This window comes from Artibeus jamaicensis, unplaced genomic scaffold, assembly GCF_021234435.1.
Source record: "Artibeus jamaicensis isolate MK-2021 breed Jamaican fruit bat unplaced genomic scaffold, CSHL_Jam_final contig_700, whole genome shotgun sequence".
Classification (NCBI taxonomy): Eukaryota; Metazoa; Chordata; class Mammalia; order Chiroptera; family Phyllostomidae; genus Artibeus; species Artibeus jamaicensis.
In genome coordinates, this window is record NW_026521930.1 from 10,902,030 (window position 1) to 10,922,781 (window position 20,752).

A 20,752-nucleotide genomic window follows, 5' to 3' on the forward strand; every position below is an offset into this window, starting at 1 on the left:
GTAGAACTAGGACCCATTGATGAAGTCCTAATAGGGGTTACAGTTAGAAATGGAAGGGTTGATGGAATTCAGGTAAGAGATAGAATTAGTACATTTGAGCAGGCTCTATGTGAAGTGGTCATGGATCTTCTACCTGATCATGTTATGGGGGTGGACATTATACCTCACTGGGGAACATTTTCCTACCTGGTCTTATAAAACAGGCATGTAAGTCTGCCCTTCAAGCCACATTAATCAGACATGCTAAATGGGAACCCGTGCAAGTGTCTGAGCCCATGCAGCGTGGAACAGAAGCTGGAAGAGATTCTCTGTGTGATAGCCCATGTGGAGTGTGGACTGGGGCTAATGGCAACACCCCGTGAACACCTCCTTCTGCTGACTTCTGGGACATTGGGCAAGAGAATTTTCATTTATGGGGCATTTACTATCTTGCTATCAGACATAAATTAAAGTTACTCCTATGACCGAAGGACATAAAATACTCTTGAAACCTGAAGTACTCACAGTGTCTCGGGTGATGTTAGAGAGATGCTCTAATAGGTATTGCGGGGCCCAGAAGAGTTTGATAATGAAATGGAAATGGCTTATACAGGATCATGCTGCTGGAAGCGCAAAGAGATACTCACCAGCAGGAAGCCTTTTTTACCACCTAGGATTAGCTTCTGAACAGTGTGAGGAGCTCCAGGCTTCTATTGTCACTTAGAACAGTGCCCTATAAATACCTCTTGACAGACCAACAAAGAGCTGCTTGGTTTGTAGACGGCAGTTCCATGGTGAATGGAGAACATCCTGTTTGGAAGGCTACAGCTCTGATCAGAGAAGGTAAAAACAGATCAGCTTAGTGGGCTGAACTGCATGCTGTCTTCCCAGCAGTGATAGATGGCTTGAAAAGTGGTAAAATTCCCTACGTTTTGTTTTCTATCAGCTCATGGGCAGTAGCCAATGGCCTGGCCATCTGAGCAGGCAGGAGGGCAGTGGAAACTTGGTCCCTGTGGAGAGTGTCAGGATGGGTGGGGCAGGACAAAATGGCGGCTGAACTACAATTCAAAATGGCGGCTGAACTACAACCTGGAAAAGACAGCTGACTTCAAATCAGAGAGCCAAAAGGGTGGGCTTTGTCAAAACGGATATCCGCATAGCAACCCGAGCCTGAGGAAGCCACCAATGATATATTGCCGCTTTGTTCAAAGGGGACCAATCCCCAGCTCCCACAAAGAAGCCAACCAAAATAAAACCCCGCCATATTCCCTGCTTGGGGTTGACTTCCCCGGCCCCGCTCTAGGGACTGGAGAACCTTGCCCGGGTGCTCAAACCCCAGTAAAGCTCTATACTGCCTAGCTTTGTGGCTGATTGGCATTTCTTCCTTGGTGGAGCCTAAAAAAACCTTTCAGAGCTCCCTGTGGGAATTTGAGGGGTGAAAAAAGTAGGACATGTTGATGCCCATTTGAAGAACCCCCTTCCAGATTTAGAATCAGCAAGCAGACATCTCTGTGTGCTTGCTTGAGGTGGCCACCTGGGCCCATAACATAAGTGTACGTGAAGACTTTGGGTGGTTATGTGGCAATTTCCCGGGGGGAAGGCCCTGATCACAGACTGGTCATGGGGTTAGAACTGGGTTTTGATGAGAACAGATACTGACTTTGGACTGGGCTTTGCTTACCCAAGGGTACATGCAAATGTTCAGATGCTATTTAAAAAAGAAACAGAGCAGAAGATAGGGCACCAATTATTATGGCCAATCATTTCTTCAGTCCAAGGACCACACTTTATAACCCATTATGTCTAATGTGCAGAGGGATGTCCTCAGAGTTTTATTTGATAGAGAATTGGAATGGGCAAGAAAAACATTGGTTGTGTAAAATGAAAGGAGATAAAGGCTTGAAGAGCTGGTTTACACACCTCCATAAGTGTGCGCTCATACTCAACACAAACACGAGTGGGACTTAAGGATTTTCCCCACTAGATAGATTTCTGTTTTTCTGGTGGATCTGGAGAAAAGGGAGCGGGGAATTATGCTGGTTGAACACTGCAATTCTTTCCAAAGGGAAAGGATGCTGGTATAACAACTCAATTTTTTTCTTTTTTTTTTTTTCCTGCACTGCCTTAGTTTTTTTCATAAATGATCCAGTGGTCATATAAACAGGGCTGCAAATGCAAGTGCCTGAAACAGCAATGATTTCTAAATAAGAGGTTGCAACACACAGCATCCGGCAGAAGTAAGGCCTGCTTAAGGGTGGTTGGTAGGGTAACAATATGGGTGTAATAATTTATAGTTTTAATTTGAACACATCACCTAAAATGTCATATGGTGTACTTGAGTGTGATATTGTTATGTTACAGAATTACGTGCTTATGATTTTGTAATAAAAGATTTTGTAGCCCTGGCTGGTGTGGCTCAGTGGATTGAGTGCAGGCCTGAGAACCAAAGGGTTACCAGTTGGATTCCTAGTGTAGGGCATTCGCCTGGGTTGCAGGCCAGGTGCCCAGCAGGGGGTGCACAAGAGGCAACCACTCTGATATTTTTCTACCTCTTTCCTCCCCCCTTTAAAAATTAACACATAAAGATCTTTTAAAAAATTGTAATAAGAAGGCACATTATTTGTGCTGGACCCTGTATTTTAAATCCTTATGTTGGAATTCCTAAGGGCCTGATGGAGCAGGATGTGCCTTCACCACATCTGCCAAAACTGGTGTTAACAGTGAATGTGGCTGTATGCCTGGTGGTAAAAGCTCACAGGCTCTGCATCTGTGTAACCTTGTGTGAACAGGACTGGACTGAGGGGGAGGCACTTGCTAGGTTGCTGTTGCTGCCTGCACTCTAGACCAGCAGTGCTACAGCCAAACCTAACATCTCTTCCAATGTTGTAAGAGTTTGGGTATAAGCAGAGAGGAGGAATAGCAGCTAAGGGAAAAGTTATGCATAATTGTCTTATGTAATGAGGGAAGTCTAATATTACATTAACACCTTGAGAGTGGCTCAGAGCAAAAGATATTGTCTCTCAGCACAATTATGTCAGATGCCTGAAAAGGTGCACCCGTGTTTGCTGAGACCACTTGTGCTTTTCGAACCCGACAAGATTGAACAGAAGTCCTCAAACCTGAGTGGCCTCATTCTGGCCACATTTTCACATGATATAATGATGGACTGAAATGAATATGAGTGTGTGGGGTTCTAGTAATGTGTATCTTTTGAGTCGTATATAATTTTGCTGTAAATGTTCTGTGGGGGTGGGCTGTGAAATAATAGAAAATATATGTATTGGCCTTTGGTTCCTGGCACAGAGCTCCTAAAACCCCTGTAATTCCCTAATTGCTTAGAACACTGAGAGCATCTTTTGTTCTAATGTTTGGTCTGTACCCCCAGTTCCTGACACAGTGCTCCTAAATCCCTCGTAATTTTCTGGTCAATAGAGGAGAGTCTTTTGTTCTAATGAGGTGACCCTGAGTGGACTCCTGATATCTCCTGGATGGGGCTGGTCACCCAAAAGACCATGATTGGGGTTCAGAGAGCTTCAAGGTTGCTGAACACATTTACATGTTGGGAGGGTGGTGAGCACCAACTCTACATGGAAGAAGCTCCTGCTAGGGGCCCTTCCGGACTTCACTCGATGTATCTGGCTGTTTACCTGTATCATCTTTTATATTTCCCTGAGTTTTATGAGCTGTTCTAGCAAATAATGAATGTCATGAGAACTACAATTTGTAGTCAAGTCAGCAGAAGTTGTGGGTACCATGGGACCCACTATCTGCAATTGGCATTGGACGTTGGTTGGTCTTCTGGACTGAGACCTTGTCGGTCTGTGCTAACTCTGGTTGGTGTCAGAAATGAACTGTAGGACACCCAGCTGGTGTCCCAGAGAATTACTTGGTGAGGGAAGAAACTCCACACATCTGCTGTCATAAGTGTTTTAAGTGTGACAATAGTGAGAAGAGAGAGGGGAAACACGCAGGAGTGTGGGATCTGTAACAGGCTGAATTGTGCCCCCCACCCCAGGACCTCAGAATGTGACTGCATCTGAAGACAGGGCCTTTACAGAGGTGAGAGGGGGAGGGAGGGAGAGAAACATCACAAGGATTGGCTGCCTCTCACCTGTCCCCAACAGGACACCCAGGCATGTTCCTTTACCCGTATCTAACCGGCCACCCTTCAGTCCTCAGTCTATTGCTGAACCCACTGAGCCACACAGGTCAGGGATTAACTAGTGTCTGTTAAAGAAGAGAACATGTGGACACACAGAGGCACCGGAGCTGCATGGGCACAGAGGAAATACCATGTGAAGACACGGAGAAGGCAGCCACCTGCAAGCTGAGAGAGAGGTCTTGAAATGGCAGGAGAATCCAACTTTACATGCTGCTTGATCTTGGACTTTCCAGCTTCCAGAACTGTGAGAAAGTAATTTCTGTTGTTTGTGTCACCCAGTCTGTGGTAGTTTGTTATGGCAGCGCAGAGGACTAATGCATGATCTCAAGTGTTTTAGTTTGCATCTCTAGCTCACTATCTGCTTGCTTTTTATTTTGTCTGAAACACCTGGGGTCCCCGGGCTGTCCTGCTGCAGAGACAGCCCTGTACCACTCCCACCGGTCACTCGCCAGGAAGCTCCCTTTTGATTTCTCCTGTTACTTCTCTAACTGCCCAGCCTCCTAGCCCTGCAGGCAGGGAGGCGCGGCTCTCAGGGTCCTTAAATCTCTGCCTCTGAACAAGAAGCAGGTACTGAGTTCTTTCACGGATGTTACTGCAACAGGGTGCAGCCCAGGAGGGGGGCCCAAATAGGAATTTTTAATGGAGTCCGGAACTCAGGGTGTCCAGGACACTAGGAGCAGGGCTGTTGAGAGCTATTTTGCATAGCAACAGTTTTGCAGCTAACCTCTGGCATGGTCATTTAACATATCTATAACGTTTAACTGGTTTCATGGATATGTTAAATGGCTGTGGCCCTGCTTTGGGGCGGGGGTTGTTGGGGGTGGGGGGTGGGGGATGGAAGTGACTTCCACCCAAGATGAAACTGGGAGGCAACGGGAGGCAAGGCCCCCTGGTTACAGCGCCTGTTTGAGAGCTTGGTTAGAAGATTGGCTCCACTCCAGAGGGCCACGCCTGCCCAGACTCACTGTGGCAGCCCAGTAAAGCTGGAAGGATAGGGTATGCAGGCAAGTGTAACTTTGTGGGAGGAGTCGGAAATGGGGCTGCAGAGGAAGATTGGCGCTGGGATTTAAACCCAGGCGTGGCAGCTATGCCAGGAGGGTGAAGTATGCGGCTTAGGAAGCAGGAGAGACTTTGTCTGGGGGAAAAGGGGTGAAAGGACTCTTGCTGGTGGGCCCTGAGAAGGTACCACGTGGCTCTGGATTAACTGGAGATCCTGGTGCGACCCAGCTGACGGTGCCGGGAGCCTGAATCATGGACTTCTGCTTCTTTTCCTGAGATACGGTACCCAGATGAGGGCAGAGGGGGAAGGAAGGACTGTGTGTGTCTGTGGGTATCCTAAAGGACTTTGGTATTTTAATGAAGACACGAAGTCATTACTCTAAGTCCATATAACTCTTGAATAAATATTTCCTTTTCACCAGTCTCTGGCATTGAGAGACGTCTTTCCTCTGGATGTGGGCGACGCGAGCACAGTAGGTGGGGGAGAACCCGCGAGGGAAAGGGGGTCCTTTTAGTAACAGTGCACCGTTCCCGCCCCGCTCCGTTCTGAACGCACTGGATTGCAGACGCCTGGCCTCCCGCCTGCGGAGAAGCAGCGCTAGGGGCTGGGGGACGCACTGGGGCACCGCCCCGGACGCGCTCCGGGCACCGGCAGCGACCCTGGGGGGCACCCGGGATTCAGACGGGGGGGGGCGGGGGTGCAGCCGTCCGGACCCTGGAGCATCCCCCGGGCTTCGCCGGCCTCCCTGCGTTGGGTCTCCGGGGACAGCGGGCGGGGCGGGCGGAAGACCCGGAGCCGCGCCTGCCCCCGCAGGGCTGCACAGCCCGAGAAAGCAGAATCGAACCTCGCCCCCGGAGCTGCGCCGGAGCTGGGATCTGGGAAGAGAAACTTGCGACGGCGGCTGGGGCTCTGCGCCCCCCCCCCCCGCCCCGGCCCCGCCCCGAGCTCGGAGCGAGGTCGCTGGGTCCGCACCGGGACGGGGCCACCGCCTGGCCCGCTCGCACCTTCTCCCCGGACACCCGAAGGCTGAGCCATTTCAGAGCCCTGCGGTCGCTGCGTGCCGGGTGCTCAGGGACGGGACCAGCCCGGGACCTGGAGGGGCTGTCGCCGCGGAGCGGGAGTTCGGACCTCACCCCTCCCGCGTTCTCTCGACGCTCCGCAGACCCCGGCCACCCCGGACCCTCCCCGGGCTCCGCACCGCCGCTCCGAGCTTCCTGCCCCCCCACCTGTCCTGCCCCGGGTGGATAGTCCCCACCCTGGTTCTCCGGGCTCCTCCCCCTGGTCCCCAGGGCGGCTCTGGCCAGGCCCGCTCGAGCCCCGGGGCTGCCCAGGCAGGAGCGAGCCATGCTCCGGCTCTTGGCGCTGCTGCTCCAGCTGCTGCCGCTGCCTGCGCTCGCCCAGCAGCCCGCGGCGCAGGACGTGAGTCTGGGCGTGGTGAGTGCGGGGTCTCCGGGCTCCTGGGATTGTAGGGGGGCGGGGAGAGGGAAGCCGATTCAAATGTCCGAAGAGTGAGTGGCTGGGGATGGGGTCAGGGGACCAGGATTCTTGCATTCGTCCGGTTTGGGGCCTGGATTTAAAGATCTGGAATGGGACTAGGGTGGGGGCGTGAGGACTAGATGAAGACTGGCAAACCCGGGGATGGAGGGCCAGGACCTCGAGAGGAAACCAGGCGAGCACCTGGGGCTGGAAGCCCTGGGTTCCCAACTGGTGAGAGGTGAGGCTTCCAGGATGGCGAGGGAAAGCAGGACCCCATCCCTTCCTGCCCTCCCTGACTCACCTGTTCACTTCTGTGGTCCAGGACTGGCTGACACGCTATGGCTACTTGCCGCCACCCCACCCAGCCCAGGCCCAGCTGCAGAACCCTGCAAAGCTTCGGGATGCCATCAAGGTGATGCAGAGGTTTGCAGGGCTGCCTGAGACTGGCATCCTCGGTAGGTGGCCCCCAACCCCTTCCCAGCCCTGTCTCTGCACCCATCGTGACCATTATCCAGCTGTTCTTAAACCTCAGCATGCACCTGAATCATGGGAGCTATGAAAATGCTGATCTCAGTTCATAACCCAAGAGGTTCTCAAGCATAGCTCTTTCAATAAATATTTGTGGAGAATCTCTTACAGGAGAGGCCATTTCAACCTCCACCGGTGCAGCAGTGAACAAAGTAGATAAGGTCCCTGCTCTCGTGGATCTGACATTCTAGAGAGAGACAAATAGATTCTAGAGATCAGGAACAGAGACATGCAAGATAATTGAAGATAGTAATAAAAAGTTTTTTTTCTAAAATCCTCACCCCAAGGATAAGTTCATTGATTTTTAAAGAGAGGAAAGGGGAAGGAGAGAGAAACAGAAAGGGAAACATTCCGTGTGTGAGAGAAATATCGATTGGCTGCCTCCTGTACACGCCCTGACCGGGGCTCAGAACATAACTAGGTATGTGCCCGGATCGGGGATTGAACCTGCAACCTTTCGGTGTACAAGATGATGCTCCAACCAACTGAGCCACCCGGCCAGAGCAAATAGTGGTGTTTGGAAGAAGATAAAATGTTAATGGTATTGAGGGGCTGTTCTAGTCAGATCAGGGTCCTCTGAATGCAGTCATGAGTCAAGAGGAGCTCCTCTAACACCAGTAACTCAGGACACAAAGAGGAGCCAGACATGGGAAGACGTGGAAGAAGAGTGTACCAGGCCAGTGCAAAGGCCCTGTGGCTCAGGCACAGGCTGTGCACCTGTGATGAGAGAGGACCGAGGAGCTAAGCAAATGCCTGATGGGCATTTTGGGCAAGGAAGCTCGAAAGGTGTTTGGGTTTGATTCCAAAGCATAGTAAGAAACCATGGGTGGGTTTGAAGGAAGGAGGCAACTTGATGTTTTGCAGTTTTACATTTCCTCTGTTTGCTGATGGAGAATGGAGGGTGGGGAACACAGAGGCCGGGAAGGAGGTATTCCATGTCCAGGCAAGGGTTGGTGATGGCCTGGACTGGGGTGGAAGGCGTGATGAGAAGTGGTTGATTCCAGGGATGCGCAGTTTGGAGGCAGGGCTGAGAGGCTCCTCTGTTGGGTTGAATGGGGAAGAAGAGAGGGATCCTGGTGGGATCCTGGCTAGCTGTGAGGGAAGGCAGGGTCTCTGTCCTGTCCCCTGCCCAGCAGTGTTTGGCATCTACCTGTGCTCCGTTATCCTTTGTGACCTCAACCAATGAGATGAGGTTTGATGTTCCTTCGAAGATGAAGAGACTTCTGTGAATTGAGCCCAGCTGGAAAAAGGGGGTTCCAGGCACCCTCCAATCCAGGAGGATGTGGCCAGCTGGCATGGGCACCTCAGACGTCATCTAGATGTGATGGGGTCTTGGGAGTTACCGTGTAGGTTGCAGGTAACCTAACCTCCCAGGGGTTTCTATTCTAGCCTTAGAGAAAGGAGTTTTCACGGCACGCCCAGGTCTCCTTTCTTGAGTCCGACTTCCAGGGTTCAGGGAGGCAGGACCCTAAGATCCCTGCCTGAAGCTCTGAGCCCCACCTGGAGGCAGCCAGTCCCTCCAGGGCCAGGTGCAGAAGGTGACACCGCCCAGAAAGACAGTGTCATGATTTGGCCTGACTGGCTTCCAGAATCAGACTGCCTGGATTCAAATCCAAGTGGGGCAAGTTTCTTAACCTCTCCGAACTTCAGTTTCCCCATGTAGGAAGTTAGCTGGTACCACGATTAGGGCACGTTGTCCTGCTGATCCCGCATCCCCAACGTTTCCCACAGACCCAGTGACAATGGCCACCATGCATAAGCCCCGCTGCTCCCTGCCCGATGTGCTGGGGGTGGCGGGGCTGGTCAGGCGCCGCCGCTATGCTCTGAGTAGCAGTGTTTGGAAGAAGCGAACTCTGACATGGAGGTAGGTCTTGCTGCCCGCCCCACCCTGGGCCTGCCTGCTGGACCCTGGTCTCTGCCTCCCTGGCCATCCTCATTCCCGCTCCTCTTTCCCCAGGGTGCAGTCCTTCCCCCAGAGCTCTGCGCTGAGCCAGCAGACTGTGAGGAGTCTCATGCACCATGCCTTGACCGCGTGGGGTATTGAGTCAGGCCTCAAATTCCAGGAGATGGATTCTCAGAGCCCAGCAGAGCCTGACATCCTTATTGACTTTGCCCGGGCCTACCACCAGGACAGTTACCCCTTTGACGGGCAAGGGGGGACCCTAGCCCATGCCTTCTTCCCCGGGGAGCATTCTATCTCTGGGGACACTCACTTCGACGATGAGGAAATCTGGACTTTTGGGTCAAAAGGTACAATATTCTGTTTTTTCTGAGAGGTCCTCTTCCCAGACCTCTGAGAAGTCTGTCCGTCCTTAAGAATTAGGTTTAAATTACATTTCTCAATGGGGGCTGTATCAGTTGGGTTTCTCCAGGGAAACAGAACCAACCAATAGGGTGTGTGTGTGTGTGTGTGTGTGTATGTGTGTAAAGTAATTAATTTTAAGGAGCTGGCTCACAGAATCGTGGGACTGGGAAGTCTAAAGTCTGTCAGGCAGGTCCACAGGCTGGAAGTTCAGATGAGAACCGATGTTGCGATCTTGAGTCCAAAATTTATAGGGCAAGCCAGCTGGCTGGAAACCCAGGCAGGATTTCTCTGTTGCAGTCTTGGAGCAGGAATTCTTTCTCTGGGAAATCTTTTTTGTGATTAAGCCTTTCAACTGATTAGACGAGACCCACCCCCCAGTAGGGAGAGTAATCTGCTTTACTTACAATCAGCTGATTGTAGATGTTAATCACACCTACAAAATCACCTCCAAAGCAACATCTAGGCTGGTGTTCGACCAGGCAACTGGGCACCATAGTCTGGCTAAGTTGACATAAAAAATTACCCATCACAGAGGCCTGTCAGGTACTCAACTCTGAGCTGGGGCTGAGGACTTAAAGAGGCACAACAGCCCTGACTGGTGTGGTTCAGCTGGGCACCCTCTCGCAAAGGGAAAGGTTGCCAGTTTGATTCCTGGTTAGGACACATGCCTGGGTTTCGGGTTTGGCCCCTTTTCTGGGCATGTGTACAGGAGGCAACTGATCGATGTTCCTCTCTCACATCGATATTTCTCCCCCTCTTTCTCCCTTCCTTCTCCACTCTCTAAAGACAGACAAACAGCCCTGGGTGGTATGGCTCAGTGCATTGAGTGCTGGCCTGCGAACCAAAGGATCGCGGTTCGATTCCCAGTCAGGGCACAAGTCTGGGTTGTGGGCCAGGTCCCCAGTAGAGGGTGCGCAAGAGGCAGCCACACATTGATGTTTCACTCCCTCTCTTTCTCCCTCCCTCCCCCTCTGTCCAAAAATAAAAAAGATAAACAGTCAAAATCTTCAAAATCTTGGGGGGCAGGGGGAAGAGTCCAGCAGCTGAGTCAGAAGAGAAACTGTCTTACCGGCAGTCGGTACATGCTACACGCGATGACACAACTGCAGGAAATCAACAGGGAAGTCTGCGGGTATTCGGAGGAAAGGCGGGGTCGGCTTCTGGCTAAAGGAGGCTTCCTGGGAGCAGTGACTTTGTTCATTACACGCGCACGCTGTGAGTGCTCGCTGACATACAAAACCACACTCTCCTGGGGTGCAATGTGGAAGGGCCAGCCAGTGAGCAACTGGACTCCAGAGTAGTCAGGAGTGGTCAGGGATGGGAGCGCTGGACTGAGAAATGGCCTGGGACGTTTGGGCTGGAAGGCGAAAAGTCCAGCGTTGGGAGGGAAACCGCGGAGGATGGATGGGAGGTGTCGCACCACGAAGGGCCTCGGAGAGCGCAGGGAGGGGTCTGGATTGTAGGACTCTGAAGGCAGTAGGTGTGTGAGGTTTTGCCTTCTAGAAAGACCACTGGCTACTGTGCAGGACAAGATAGGAGCAGGGAGGCAGGGAGCTGCCACAGGGTCAAGGTGAGAGATGGTGGGGGATGATGGGAAGTGGTGAACAGGGGCAGTGGGTAACTCTGAGGGAAGTTTAGTCGGGCCGGGCAAGACTGGGGTCTGTTGGGTCCTAGGGGGAAAGGGTGTAGGAGGGTGGGGCGCTGGCCCCTGCAGGACCAAGCCCTGTTAATGCAGATGGGAATGTGGGAGGGGGAAGCCCAGGCTGGGGGAAGGTAGGAGCAAGTTCAGATTGGGGGCGTGTTTGTGGTGTTTATGGGCAACCAGTGCAGCTGGTGCCGCAGTGGTTCGGTATGTTGTTCTAGAGCTTGAACTCCTTCGACTTAGGTTGGGTTCCCCAGAAGCAAAGCTCCGGATGGAAATCCCTGTGCAAGCAGTTTCTCAGGGGCACGTCCTTGAGGGGAAAGGGAAACAGAAGAGGCTGGGGAAAGAAGCTGGGCGAGGATGTGGCCTCAGCCCCAGAGGAGCCCGACCCCCTGGAAGGGCTGCAGCCCGAATGGTGCCGCAGGGTGGGCGGCGGGTGGGGCTCCCAGCTCTCCTAGTCCCAAATCGGCCGTTAGCTGCCACCCGCTGGGCAGAGGTAGCCTGGGAGGGAGAGCCATTTTCTGGGGAAGGGGACAAGCAGAGGATGGGCACGCAGGCTCAGAGATTTGGACAAGGTGCAGCTAGCATCCGCAGTAGTGAGATTGTGTAACACAGCATTTAAGAACATGACCTTAGCCCTGGCTGGTGTGACTCAGTGGAGTGAGCGCTGGCCTGTGAACTAAAAGGTCTCAGGTCTGATTCTCAGGGCACACGCCTGGGTTGGGGGCCAGGTCCCCAGTTGGGGGTGTGTGAGAGGCAGCAGATTGATGTATCTCTCACACATTGATGTTTCTCTCCCTCTCTTTCTCCCTTCCTTCCTCTCTCTCTAAAGGTAAATAAAATCTTTAAAACACACACACACAGAAGTAGAACCCAAGGCTGGGATCCTCTGCTGGCTCTGTGTAGAAGTTACTTGACTTCAGCGTGCTCAGTTTTGGCATCTGAGAAACTGGCATAATAATAGCACCTGGTAGTGTGGACCTGTGGATTCAATGAGCAGTTCACCTCCAGCTCTCTCTCTGCACAGGGCCTGACGCAGCAGAGCTCCATTCACTGCCAGCTGCTGTCAGAGCTGGGCCTGGAGGCAGGTTTGAGAGTAAGGTATGGGGTAAGGAGGAGAGTGGAATGTGAAAGTCAAGTACACAGCTATGGAGAGCCCCACAGTAAAGGGGAAAGCATCAGGGGAAAGTAAATGAAAGAAATAGAGAAAGAACCATCTGAAAGGCGGAACAGGAAGTAGTTAGCAGAGGCAGTGTTACATGGGCTTGGATTTGGTCACCTTAGTGCCCGGAAGTGTGGTGGGTGGGGAAATGACCCAGACCACAGTGGGGTTGGGAGTAAGAGGGGTTGAGGAGGTGGAATGAATTTAGGTCACTGACCAAATAATTGGCCAGGGAAGGGGAGGGGTGTGGGGCAGGCAGGCCCAGGGGGTATTTTAGGGTGAGGGAATCTTGAGCGTTCAGGGACGCCGGATGAGTTAATAGAGTTTGGGGATGGATGGGCGGCCACATGGATGGATGCAGAAATGGACTGATGAATGGGGCATTTTTCTTGTCATAGAGAAGGTGAGGCAGGGCCCTTGAATCGAGCAGGGCAAAAGGCAGGAGGTGAGCGTGGGGGAGAGGAAGCTGCCTGTTCTGGGTGCACAGGAAATTACAGATCACCGTATTTTTCAGACCACAGGACACTTAAGTTTTAGAGGAGGAAAATAGGAAAAAAAATTGAGCAAAAATGTAAAATATTTAATAACAAATATTTCACTAATGTAAATATAAAGCTACATTCGGATTATAAGACACCCCCCCCCCGTTCTCCTCCCCATTTGGGGGTGGAGTGTGTCTTATAGTCTGAAGATACGGTGCATAGGATGACCTGTCTTATTATCTAAGAATTAGGGGCGGGGCGGAGTCCAGAGAGCAAAGGAGCTTCCTGCTAAGGCCCCAAATTTCCTGCAGCGCACATAGCACGAGAAGGGTACAAGGAAGGGTTGTGGCCAAAGGAGAACCAACGCAGGCAGGGCCGTGGGGGTGAGGTATGGGAGATGTACCTGATTAAGACACCAAACTGCCTCCGGTTTCTCAGAAAAAGGACTCAGAGCAATGAGAAAACCCAGTCAACAAACAGAAATTCATCAGTACGTTTGAGTGTGACCAAGACCACCTGAAGTCACCGCCAAAAGCAGGGCGCACTGTGGGAGTGCTCAGCCTTAGTTTCAGCTCCGTCGTTTAACTTGAACTCTCTGCACTTTGGTTTCCTGGCCTGTAAAATGGTGTAGGAGGTAGAGGTTTTGTGAGAAGTTAATGAGGACAAGGGTTTGCTGCTCCTCTTAGACACACATTTTATTCTTAGACACTCATCCAGTGGCCTTTAGTGGCTGAAAGGAAGTTGCTTCTCAGTACACCAAGTCATTTCCAATAAACCCACTTTCAACAGTGTTGACCCTAATTAGAGGGTTCCATGAAATAGATCAACATCTGGGGAAATCGATACCTCCCAGGTGCTGTCCCCCCCCCCCCCCCGCTGTCTCTGTCTCCTGTGGCCCTGTCATCCACTAAACGAGCCAGCAGGCAGCTCGTGGGTGAATGAGGAGCTGGTATTTGGCCAGAAATGGGGAGTGTGAAGACGCTGGCGCCTGGGCTAGGTCCCCAAGGAAGAGGCCTCTGTGTTCAGAGAGGCTGAGAGTGAGGCTGGCCGCCCAGGCCAGCAGACTGTGGTCAGAGAGTGCATGCTGAAACTTTGGGTTCTGAGAAGATGGATGAAGGCCGCAGTGGTGGGGAGGAGAGGCCAGGACCCCAGGGAGGTGGGAGGGGCGGAGGCTTTGGGAGGGAGAGATGGGGGAGAAAATAGGTATAGAGAGGATGTGGGCACTCCAGGGATGCAGATGGGGGAGGGGGGAGGAAGGAAGGACAGCGGGCTTCTGGAGGTCTTGGGAACAGAGGCCAAGGGTCCTCAGCAACATTCCTAGTGGGTGGGTGGGGGCAGGGGGGTGGGAACCTTTGACCACAGCCTGAAGGTGGGAGTGGGGGGAACTCCAGGGGCTGGGGCTTCCTCTAGAGAGCTATATGCATCCTCAGGCTTTTCCTTCCCCTCCCCCAAGGTTTTTTTAAAAATATGTTTTATTGATTATGCCATTACAGTTGTTCTATTGCCCCCCTTCATTCCCCTCCACCCTGCACACCCCCTCCCCACCATTCCCCCCTTTAGGTTATGACCACGTGTCTCAAGTTCTTTAGATTCTATATTTCCCCTACTATTCTTGCCCTCCCCCCTCTCTTCCTGTAGGCAGGCCTACGTCACTCTAGGCTTGCCCTTTCTCTCTCCAGACTGTCTCCTCCTACACTTTCCCTGACCTGTTTTATGGATCACTTTAGCCCGGTATCCCAGTGTCTAATAAATAAAAATATTTGCTGTGTAAGTGAATTCATACAAGAAGGAAGGAATGACTCAGGGAGGCTGCGGCCATCTCCGGAGGGTCTCCTGGCTGTTCTTGTCTGCCAGCAGGCCCCGCTCCCGGGGGCTTCCTTGCTGCCCCTTACCTGGCTGCCACAGCTCCAGCCCACTCTCCCTTCCTCCGCAGATGGTGAGGGGACTGACCTGTTTGCTGTGGCTGTTCATGAGTTCGGCCATGCCCTGGGCCTGGGCCACTCCTCTGCGCCCGACTCTATCATGAGGCCCTTTTACCAGGGCCCTGTGGGCCATCCCACGGAGTACCGCCTGTCCCAGGACGACCGGGAAGGCCTGCAGCAGCTCTACGGTACCAGGGGTCGGGGCATGAGTGGCTCTCGTCGTGCGGCCTCTGCTGCAGGGTCAGGCAGCCCACACCTTTCCGACTTTCTTTACAGGGAAAGCGCCCCAAACCCCATATGATGAGCCCACAAGGAAACCCCTGGCTCCTCCTCCCTTGCCCCCTGCCCTGCCCCCAGACAGGTGAGTCCCCCTCCAGCTTTGTGACCTTGTGCCAGCTCCCCCTGGTTGGTGTCCTCCGTGAGATGGTCGTGGTGAGAGTCCCTGCCCCACAGCACTGGCACCAAGGCCAAGTACAGGAAGGAGCCCTGACCCCTTTCTTCTGATCGTTCCTTTCCTCCTCAGACCCTCCTTGCCTGTCCCTGATCGCTGTGATGGCAATTTTGATGCCATAGCCAACATCCGTGGAGAAACCTTCTTCTTTAAAGGTGAGTCACTTCGGATCTTCCCTGGCCCCGCAGAGTTGGCTTCCTACCCACTTAGCATGAGCCCACAGGGCCTGTGGGGTTTCCCAGGATGAGGGACTTTCAAATTGGGGGGCGGGGTGGCTCTCTCTGTTGAGCACCTGGCACATTCCTTTCCTCACTCCCTTTCATTCCCCAGTACCTGCTCTCCCTCTGAAGCCCCATAGAACCTTCCCCTTCCTCAGGAAGCCAGTATCTTTGCCTTCTTTCTCCTAAGTTCCAAGGACCCTTTTTTTTTTGCCTCTGTAACTTGCCTCCTGAGCCCAAGCAGCGCAGCTGGCTTGCTTCTTCCAGAGCTCACTTCTATCTGTGTGACTTTCTAAATAAACGTCTGCTTGTATTTAGCGGGGGAAAAACCCAGAGGATGGGGGGTGGGGGTGGTGGTAGAGAGTAACCCCCGGGCCAGCCGGTCACCCTAGAACCACTGTACCCTTGATTTCCAAAATGAACCTATTGCCCAGTACGAAGTTCCAGCAACACACTCAGCGGGGCCGGGGGCAAGACCTTTGCCATCTCATGCCCCATGCCCATCCCTTCTTCCACAGGCCCCTGGTTCTGGCGCCTACAACCCTCAGGACAGCTGGTGTCCCCCCGACCTGCCCGGCTCCATCGCTTCTGGGAGGGGCTGCCTGCCCAGGTGAAGGTTATCCAGGCTGCCTACGCCCGGCACCGAGATGGCCGAATCCTCCTCTTCAGCGGTGAGTGGGGCGCAGGCGAGCGCAGGCGGTACGGGTGGGGCACCGGAGCAGTTGCTCAACAAACCACTTGCCTGCAGGCTCCGAGTTTTGGGTGTTCCAGGACCGGCGCCTAGAGGGCGCTGCGCGGCCGCTGGCAGAGCTGGGGCTGCCCCCAGGGGAGAAGGTGGACGCTGTGTTCTCGTGGCCGCTGAACGGGAAGACCTACCTGGTCCAGGGCCAGCGCTACTGGCGGTACGACGAGGCGGCCGCACGTCCAGACCCTGGCTACCCGCGCGACCTGAGTCTGTGGGAGGGGGCGCCTCATACCCCCGACGATGTCACCGTCAGCAACACAGGTAGGAGGGCCAGCGGGGAGGGTCTGAGGCCCTGGGACTGCAAGCTACTGGCCCTTGGGGTTGGGGTTTGAGGTCATCCTGGGGGATTCTGGGGAACCCTCGAGAGGGGTGGGGCTTGGGGCAACTTGAACCAGCCCTGCAGCGCTTCTGCCCACTCCGCAGGTGACACCTACTTCTTCAAGGGCGTCTACTACTGGCGCTTTCCCAAGGGCAGCGTCAAGGCCGAGCCGGACTCCCCCAAACCCATGGGTCCCCAATGGCTGGACTGCCCGGCCCCAAGCGCTGACCCTCACTCCCCCAGGCCGCCCAAAGCGACTCTCAAGCCAGGACCCTGCAATTGTCAGTGTGAGATCAACCAGGCGTCGGGGCTGCGGTCGATGCCCCTCCTGCTGCCCCTTCTGCCCCTGTTGGTGGGGGGCGTCACCTTCTGCTGAGGTGGGGACAACGCTACACCGAGGGGGCCGGGTTTCCCACCGCGGGCCTGTAGGGGGTTGTGATTGCCGCCAAGCCTCATTCTCTGTTCCCAGGGGCGGGATCAGCATGGATTCAGCTGGGCATAGATGGGTGACAGGGAGACAAAGTCTGGCTCTGGGACCCAACACAAGAAATGGTCGGCGCCACCGTGCGCTGCCCCCTCAGGTCTGTGCTTTTCCCGGAACAGCTGGCTTTTCTCAAGAGCTCAGCGGGCTTACGCCCTGTAGCCCTCACCCTGCCAGGCAACAGCTGCTCACGTCTGTATGGGTCTTTAGAGCAGGGGCCCCCAAGCCCCACTACCTGTCCGCAACCAGGCGCAAGTGACGCTCTCCTGTGCTCCGCCTCCTGTCGTCCCGTCCCTCTCCCCGCTCCAGCTGGCCAGCAAGTGAAGCTAAGCTCACCTGAGCTCAGCCTCCCGTTTTTCACCTGACCTGAGCTCCTGCATCCTGGCATCCCCCGTCTATAAAACCGGTCCCTGGTGCCAGAAAGATTGGGGAGCACTGCTTTAGAGGACAGGCCTGATTGGGAGACTAAACCCCAGCCCTCCTCCTTTTCCAGAAGTTTCTCACCCTCTTCTGCTTCCACCAGGTCCCAGTCAGCACCATGTGGGTGAGGAACTGGGACCCAGCTCTGAAACCACCCCTGGACAGCAGTGCTGCTTGTCCTAGGTGACATCAGTGGCCTCAAGGGTGACCTTCCACAAATTGGCCCCTGGACCTCATTGCAGGTCACCACCCCAGACCCAGCACTGTTCCCATTTAATAGGAGACCCTTCTATTTTTAAAAACCTCTTTCTGCCTCCACACTGGGGTGTCTGTAGTTGCCTGCAGGAGAACTCTTGATCCGGGGTCACCAATTCCTCAGCATTCCTGGGTGATGAGTGCGTGAAACCAGGGCCCTCATTCACTCCCCAGTCTCCACAGGATTCAGGAGCTAAATCAGTGCCTCCAGAACTGTGCCTCTGCAATATTCCCTATCAGATTCAACCAGGGAACTTAGGGATGCAGATCTCACGCCCTCACCCTGACCCTTCACTCCGGGTAGGGCCAGGAGTCTGCATTTGAACGAGCTGGGGTGAGGGTGGGGTGGTCTGTTGGGCCTGAGGAATGGGCCCCTCTCTGTCTTGTGGCTTTTCTGTGTCTCTGCCATGTTTCCCCAGGAGCCAATCTCTTCATGTCTCCTACAGAGCCAAGCTGATGGCCTTGGTCGAGAGGGGTCACCCCATGGTTTGAGTCACTTAGTGGCCTCTCCTTGGGTTGCTATCCAGCCTTATGGCCCCACAGTGCTGCCTGGAGCGGAGGCTGTGGGCTGCAGTCCCAGTGAGCAGGGACAGTGCCTGCTGTCGGTCACGACTCTGTCTCTTCACTGCACAGGCTTACAGACACATTCTGTGGTACTGTCCAATTTAAAGGAGAAGACCAGGTGGGTTATGTCTGCACTCCCATGCTCTGCATAATTTGGGTGGGGTGGTTTTATGATGATGACGATAATGGTGAAGGTGCCACGTCAGGGTGGCTCATACCTTACACTGGACAAAATTCACACCTGTGTGGTGGGTGAGTGCACAGAGAGCCTGAGGGAGGTGTCAAAGTCAGGGCATGATGATGGCGGAGCAGAAATGCCGGACACCAGTCCCCGGGCACATGGCTTGACTAGTTATGGAGAGATGGCAAGCTGAGAATGGGATAAGACTGAAAGCGAGAGAAGCAGGGAGGATTTAAACCAGCTGATTCCCGTCCCCCATAGGTCAGGTTAGGCCTAACAGGGGTGTCCAACTTTTTGGCCCATCTCTTGGGCCACCTGTTGAATATATTGCAACACGAAGCTTAGTTACCTGGGCCAGGTTATTGAGGTGAGCTCTTGGCTCCGATGAGGGTCACAGTGGAGACTACAGACCACAGCAGGCAGGAGCCGGTTGCAGCCTACCCGCCCTCCTCTCCCCAGAACAACATCAATGAGGCCGTTACGCACACACCGCATTTGCTCAGTGTCAGAAAACAGTCAGGCGAGCACGAGGCACCTGTCACAGCCCCCTGTGCTTCTCCTTTGCTTCTGTTCTCTAAATTTTGGTGCTGCCGAGTGTGTACACAGCCCCTGAGTGGGGCGGAGTGAGCACAGAGTGATGACTGAGGGCTAAGGAGGTGGTAGCCTTTCCGGCCCCAGCCTTCTGGCCTCAGTTTCATGCATAATGATGAACCACCTGAGGCTGGTGCTGGCCTCAAAGTCCAGTCAGCCAAGAAGCAGATACAACTATCATGGTTTAGTCATAAACCATGGGAAATGGTTCATGGGGGGAAATCGTAGGGTTGAACCTATGCAAGAAGTCTTCGTGTCTGTGGAGCTGCTGGCAGGAAAGTAGGCAGTTCCACGTGTGAGCTTCTCTCAGGACCTGGCTGGACCCTGAATACACCCCATTCCCACAGGAATGTATTTCCTTACCTCTGGAGCAGCAGCAGGAACTACATAACAGTATAGTAAAGTCCACCCTGGACAGAAACCAGGCCAGAGTGGGACTTTGAGCAGGATAGACTTTACAGCACAAGTGCAGGTGACTGTGAGCAAATTTATTGAAGCTGGGGACAGTGAAATAAGGAAGAGCCTAGGACTGAAGAAGCAACAGGAGAGAGAGATTAGGCGGGGCTGCTGTCAGCTCCCTGAGAAGTCAGAAAAGGAGGCTTTGGAAACAGGCTTGGGGCTTAGCCCGGGATGAGCTGCTGCTGCTGCCCATTGCTCCCCTAGCTGCATATCTCATGGGTCCTTTAGAGTGTAGGAGATGTGGCCCGTGGGGGCCGAAGAGGAGGAAGAGGAAGAGGGCATGCTCCTGGGAGGGAGAGCAGGAGCTGGGTTCTTTGTTTTGAAAGTTTTTTTTGGTCTGGGAGTTTAGGGGAAGTCTTAGGGGAGATCCAATAGAATATTCATCAGTTTTCCAGTTGTGCCCTTTCAGGGTCATGGTCTCCAGTGATTCATCAGAGGGAGGGCAGGGGGTCCTCAGTCACAGCAGCTGGTCCTGGCATTGCCCACCTGGCTTTGCTGCTTTTCTGGGCCTGGAGCTGAGACAACTGAGGCCCAGATAATACTTCTAAGGAGGTGACCTTCTGTATCTGGCTGTAAATTGCTCTTTGCTGAGCCAGTTTGTTCAGCTGTCTGTCTCCCTATTCTGCTTGTCCTGGCTTACTGGCCTGTCTCAGTTACTAATGTCGTGCTTATGTTCTTATGCTCTTATGCTCTTGAATGTTTGAGTTCACTCAAGGGGCTTGTAGTTTGTCCTGGTTTATGATTGCATTTTAAAAGTAATAAATCAGGCTGTAAAGTATGTATTATCCAATATATTTGTATATCCTGATTAGTTGTAGATATTGGTAATGTTCAATTATTTGAAAAGTGTTGCCTAAACCTAAGTAAATTGTGTGGAAATACACCACTGTGTCATGTGTATTACAAAGAACAGATGACTAACTCGTAGTGTGACTGTAGGGTTTCTGTAGGTATTAACTTTGAATTGATAATGCTAACCATATGATCTAATTAAGAATTTATCTTTGACTGTAATGCAAATTGAAGTGATTTCTTTGGATCCTACTAGCATTTGTATTTCTTTTCAAAAAAGGTAAGACATTTCCAAATGAAACATTTTAAAATTATACTAATTGAGTACACCTGTTGTATGAATGCAGCCCTCTATCCCTGGAGGGCGTGTACTGTATCAAACTAAAAGCAAACGGGTTCCAGTCTGAGCAATAAAGGGGCCGGTGGGCAGTGGCCGCCTGGCTACGTGCAGAAGGGGCACCGACTGTAGTCTCAGCAAGGGGTTCCCTGGACCTGCTGCTCGCCCGGGTGCTAGAAAGGAAGGCTGAAGGAAGGGGGCTGCGTTGGACGTCCCTAGTCCAGTCCAGAGCTTTCACTTTGACCATTAGGAATGCAATGCCCACAAAAGCCATATTCCTT

General features: G+C 53.2%; 1 protein-coding gene across 2 annotated transcripts; it reads left to right on the forward strand.

Moving 5' to 3' along the window:
* The first annotated feature begins 5,229 nt into the window (after positions 1-5,229).
* On the forward strand, positions 5,230-20,386 carry MMP25 (matrix metallopeptidase 25). 2 transcript variants are annotated; one of them, XM_037154672.2, is made up of 11 exons: positions 5,230-5,422; positions 5,563-6,575; positions 6,940-7,072; positions 8,877-9,009; positions 9,103-9,395; positions 14,670-14,846; positions 14,935-15,019; positions 15,182-15,264; positions 15,846-15,998; positions 16,076-16,333; positions 16,496-20,386. In XM_037154672.2, the coding sequence occupies exons 2-11, from the start codon at positions 6,486-6,488 to the stop codon at positions 16,765-16,767; spliced, it is 1,677 nt and encodes a 558-aa protein (XP_037010567.1). In that variant the 5' UTR covers positions 5,230-5,422; positions 5,563-6,485; the 3' UTR covers positions 16,768-20,386. The 2 variants fall into 2 exon arrangements, with proteins under 2 accessions (XP_037010567.1, XP_053527715.1); XM_053671740.1 differs by having other exon boundaries at positions 5,563-6,560.
* The last annotated feature ends 366 nt before the right edge of the window (positions 20,387-20,752 follow it).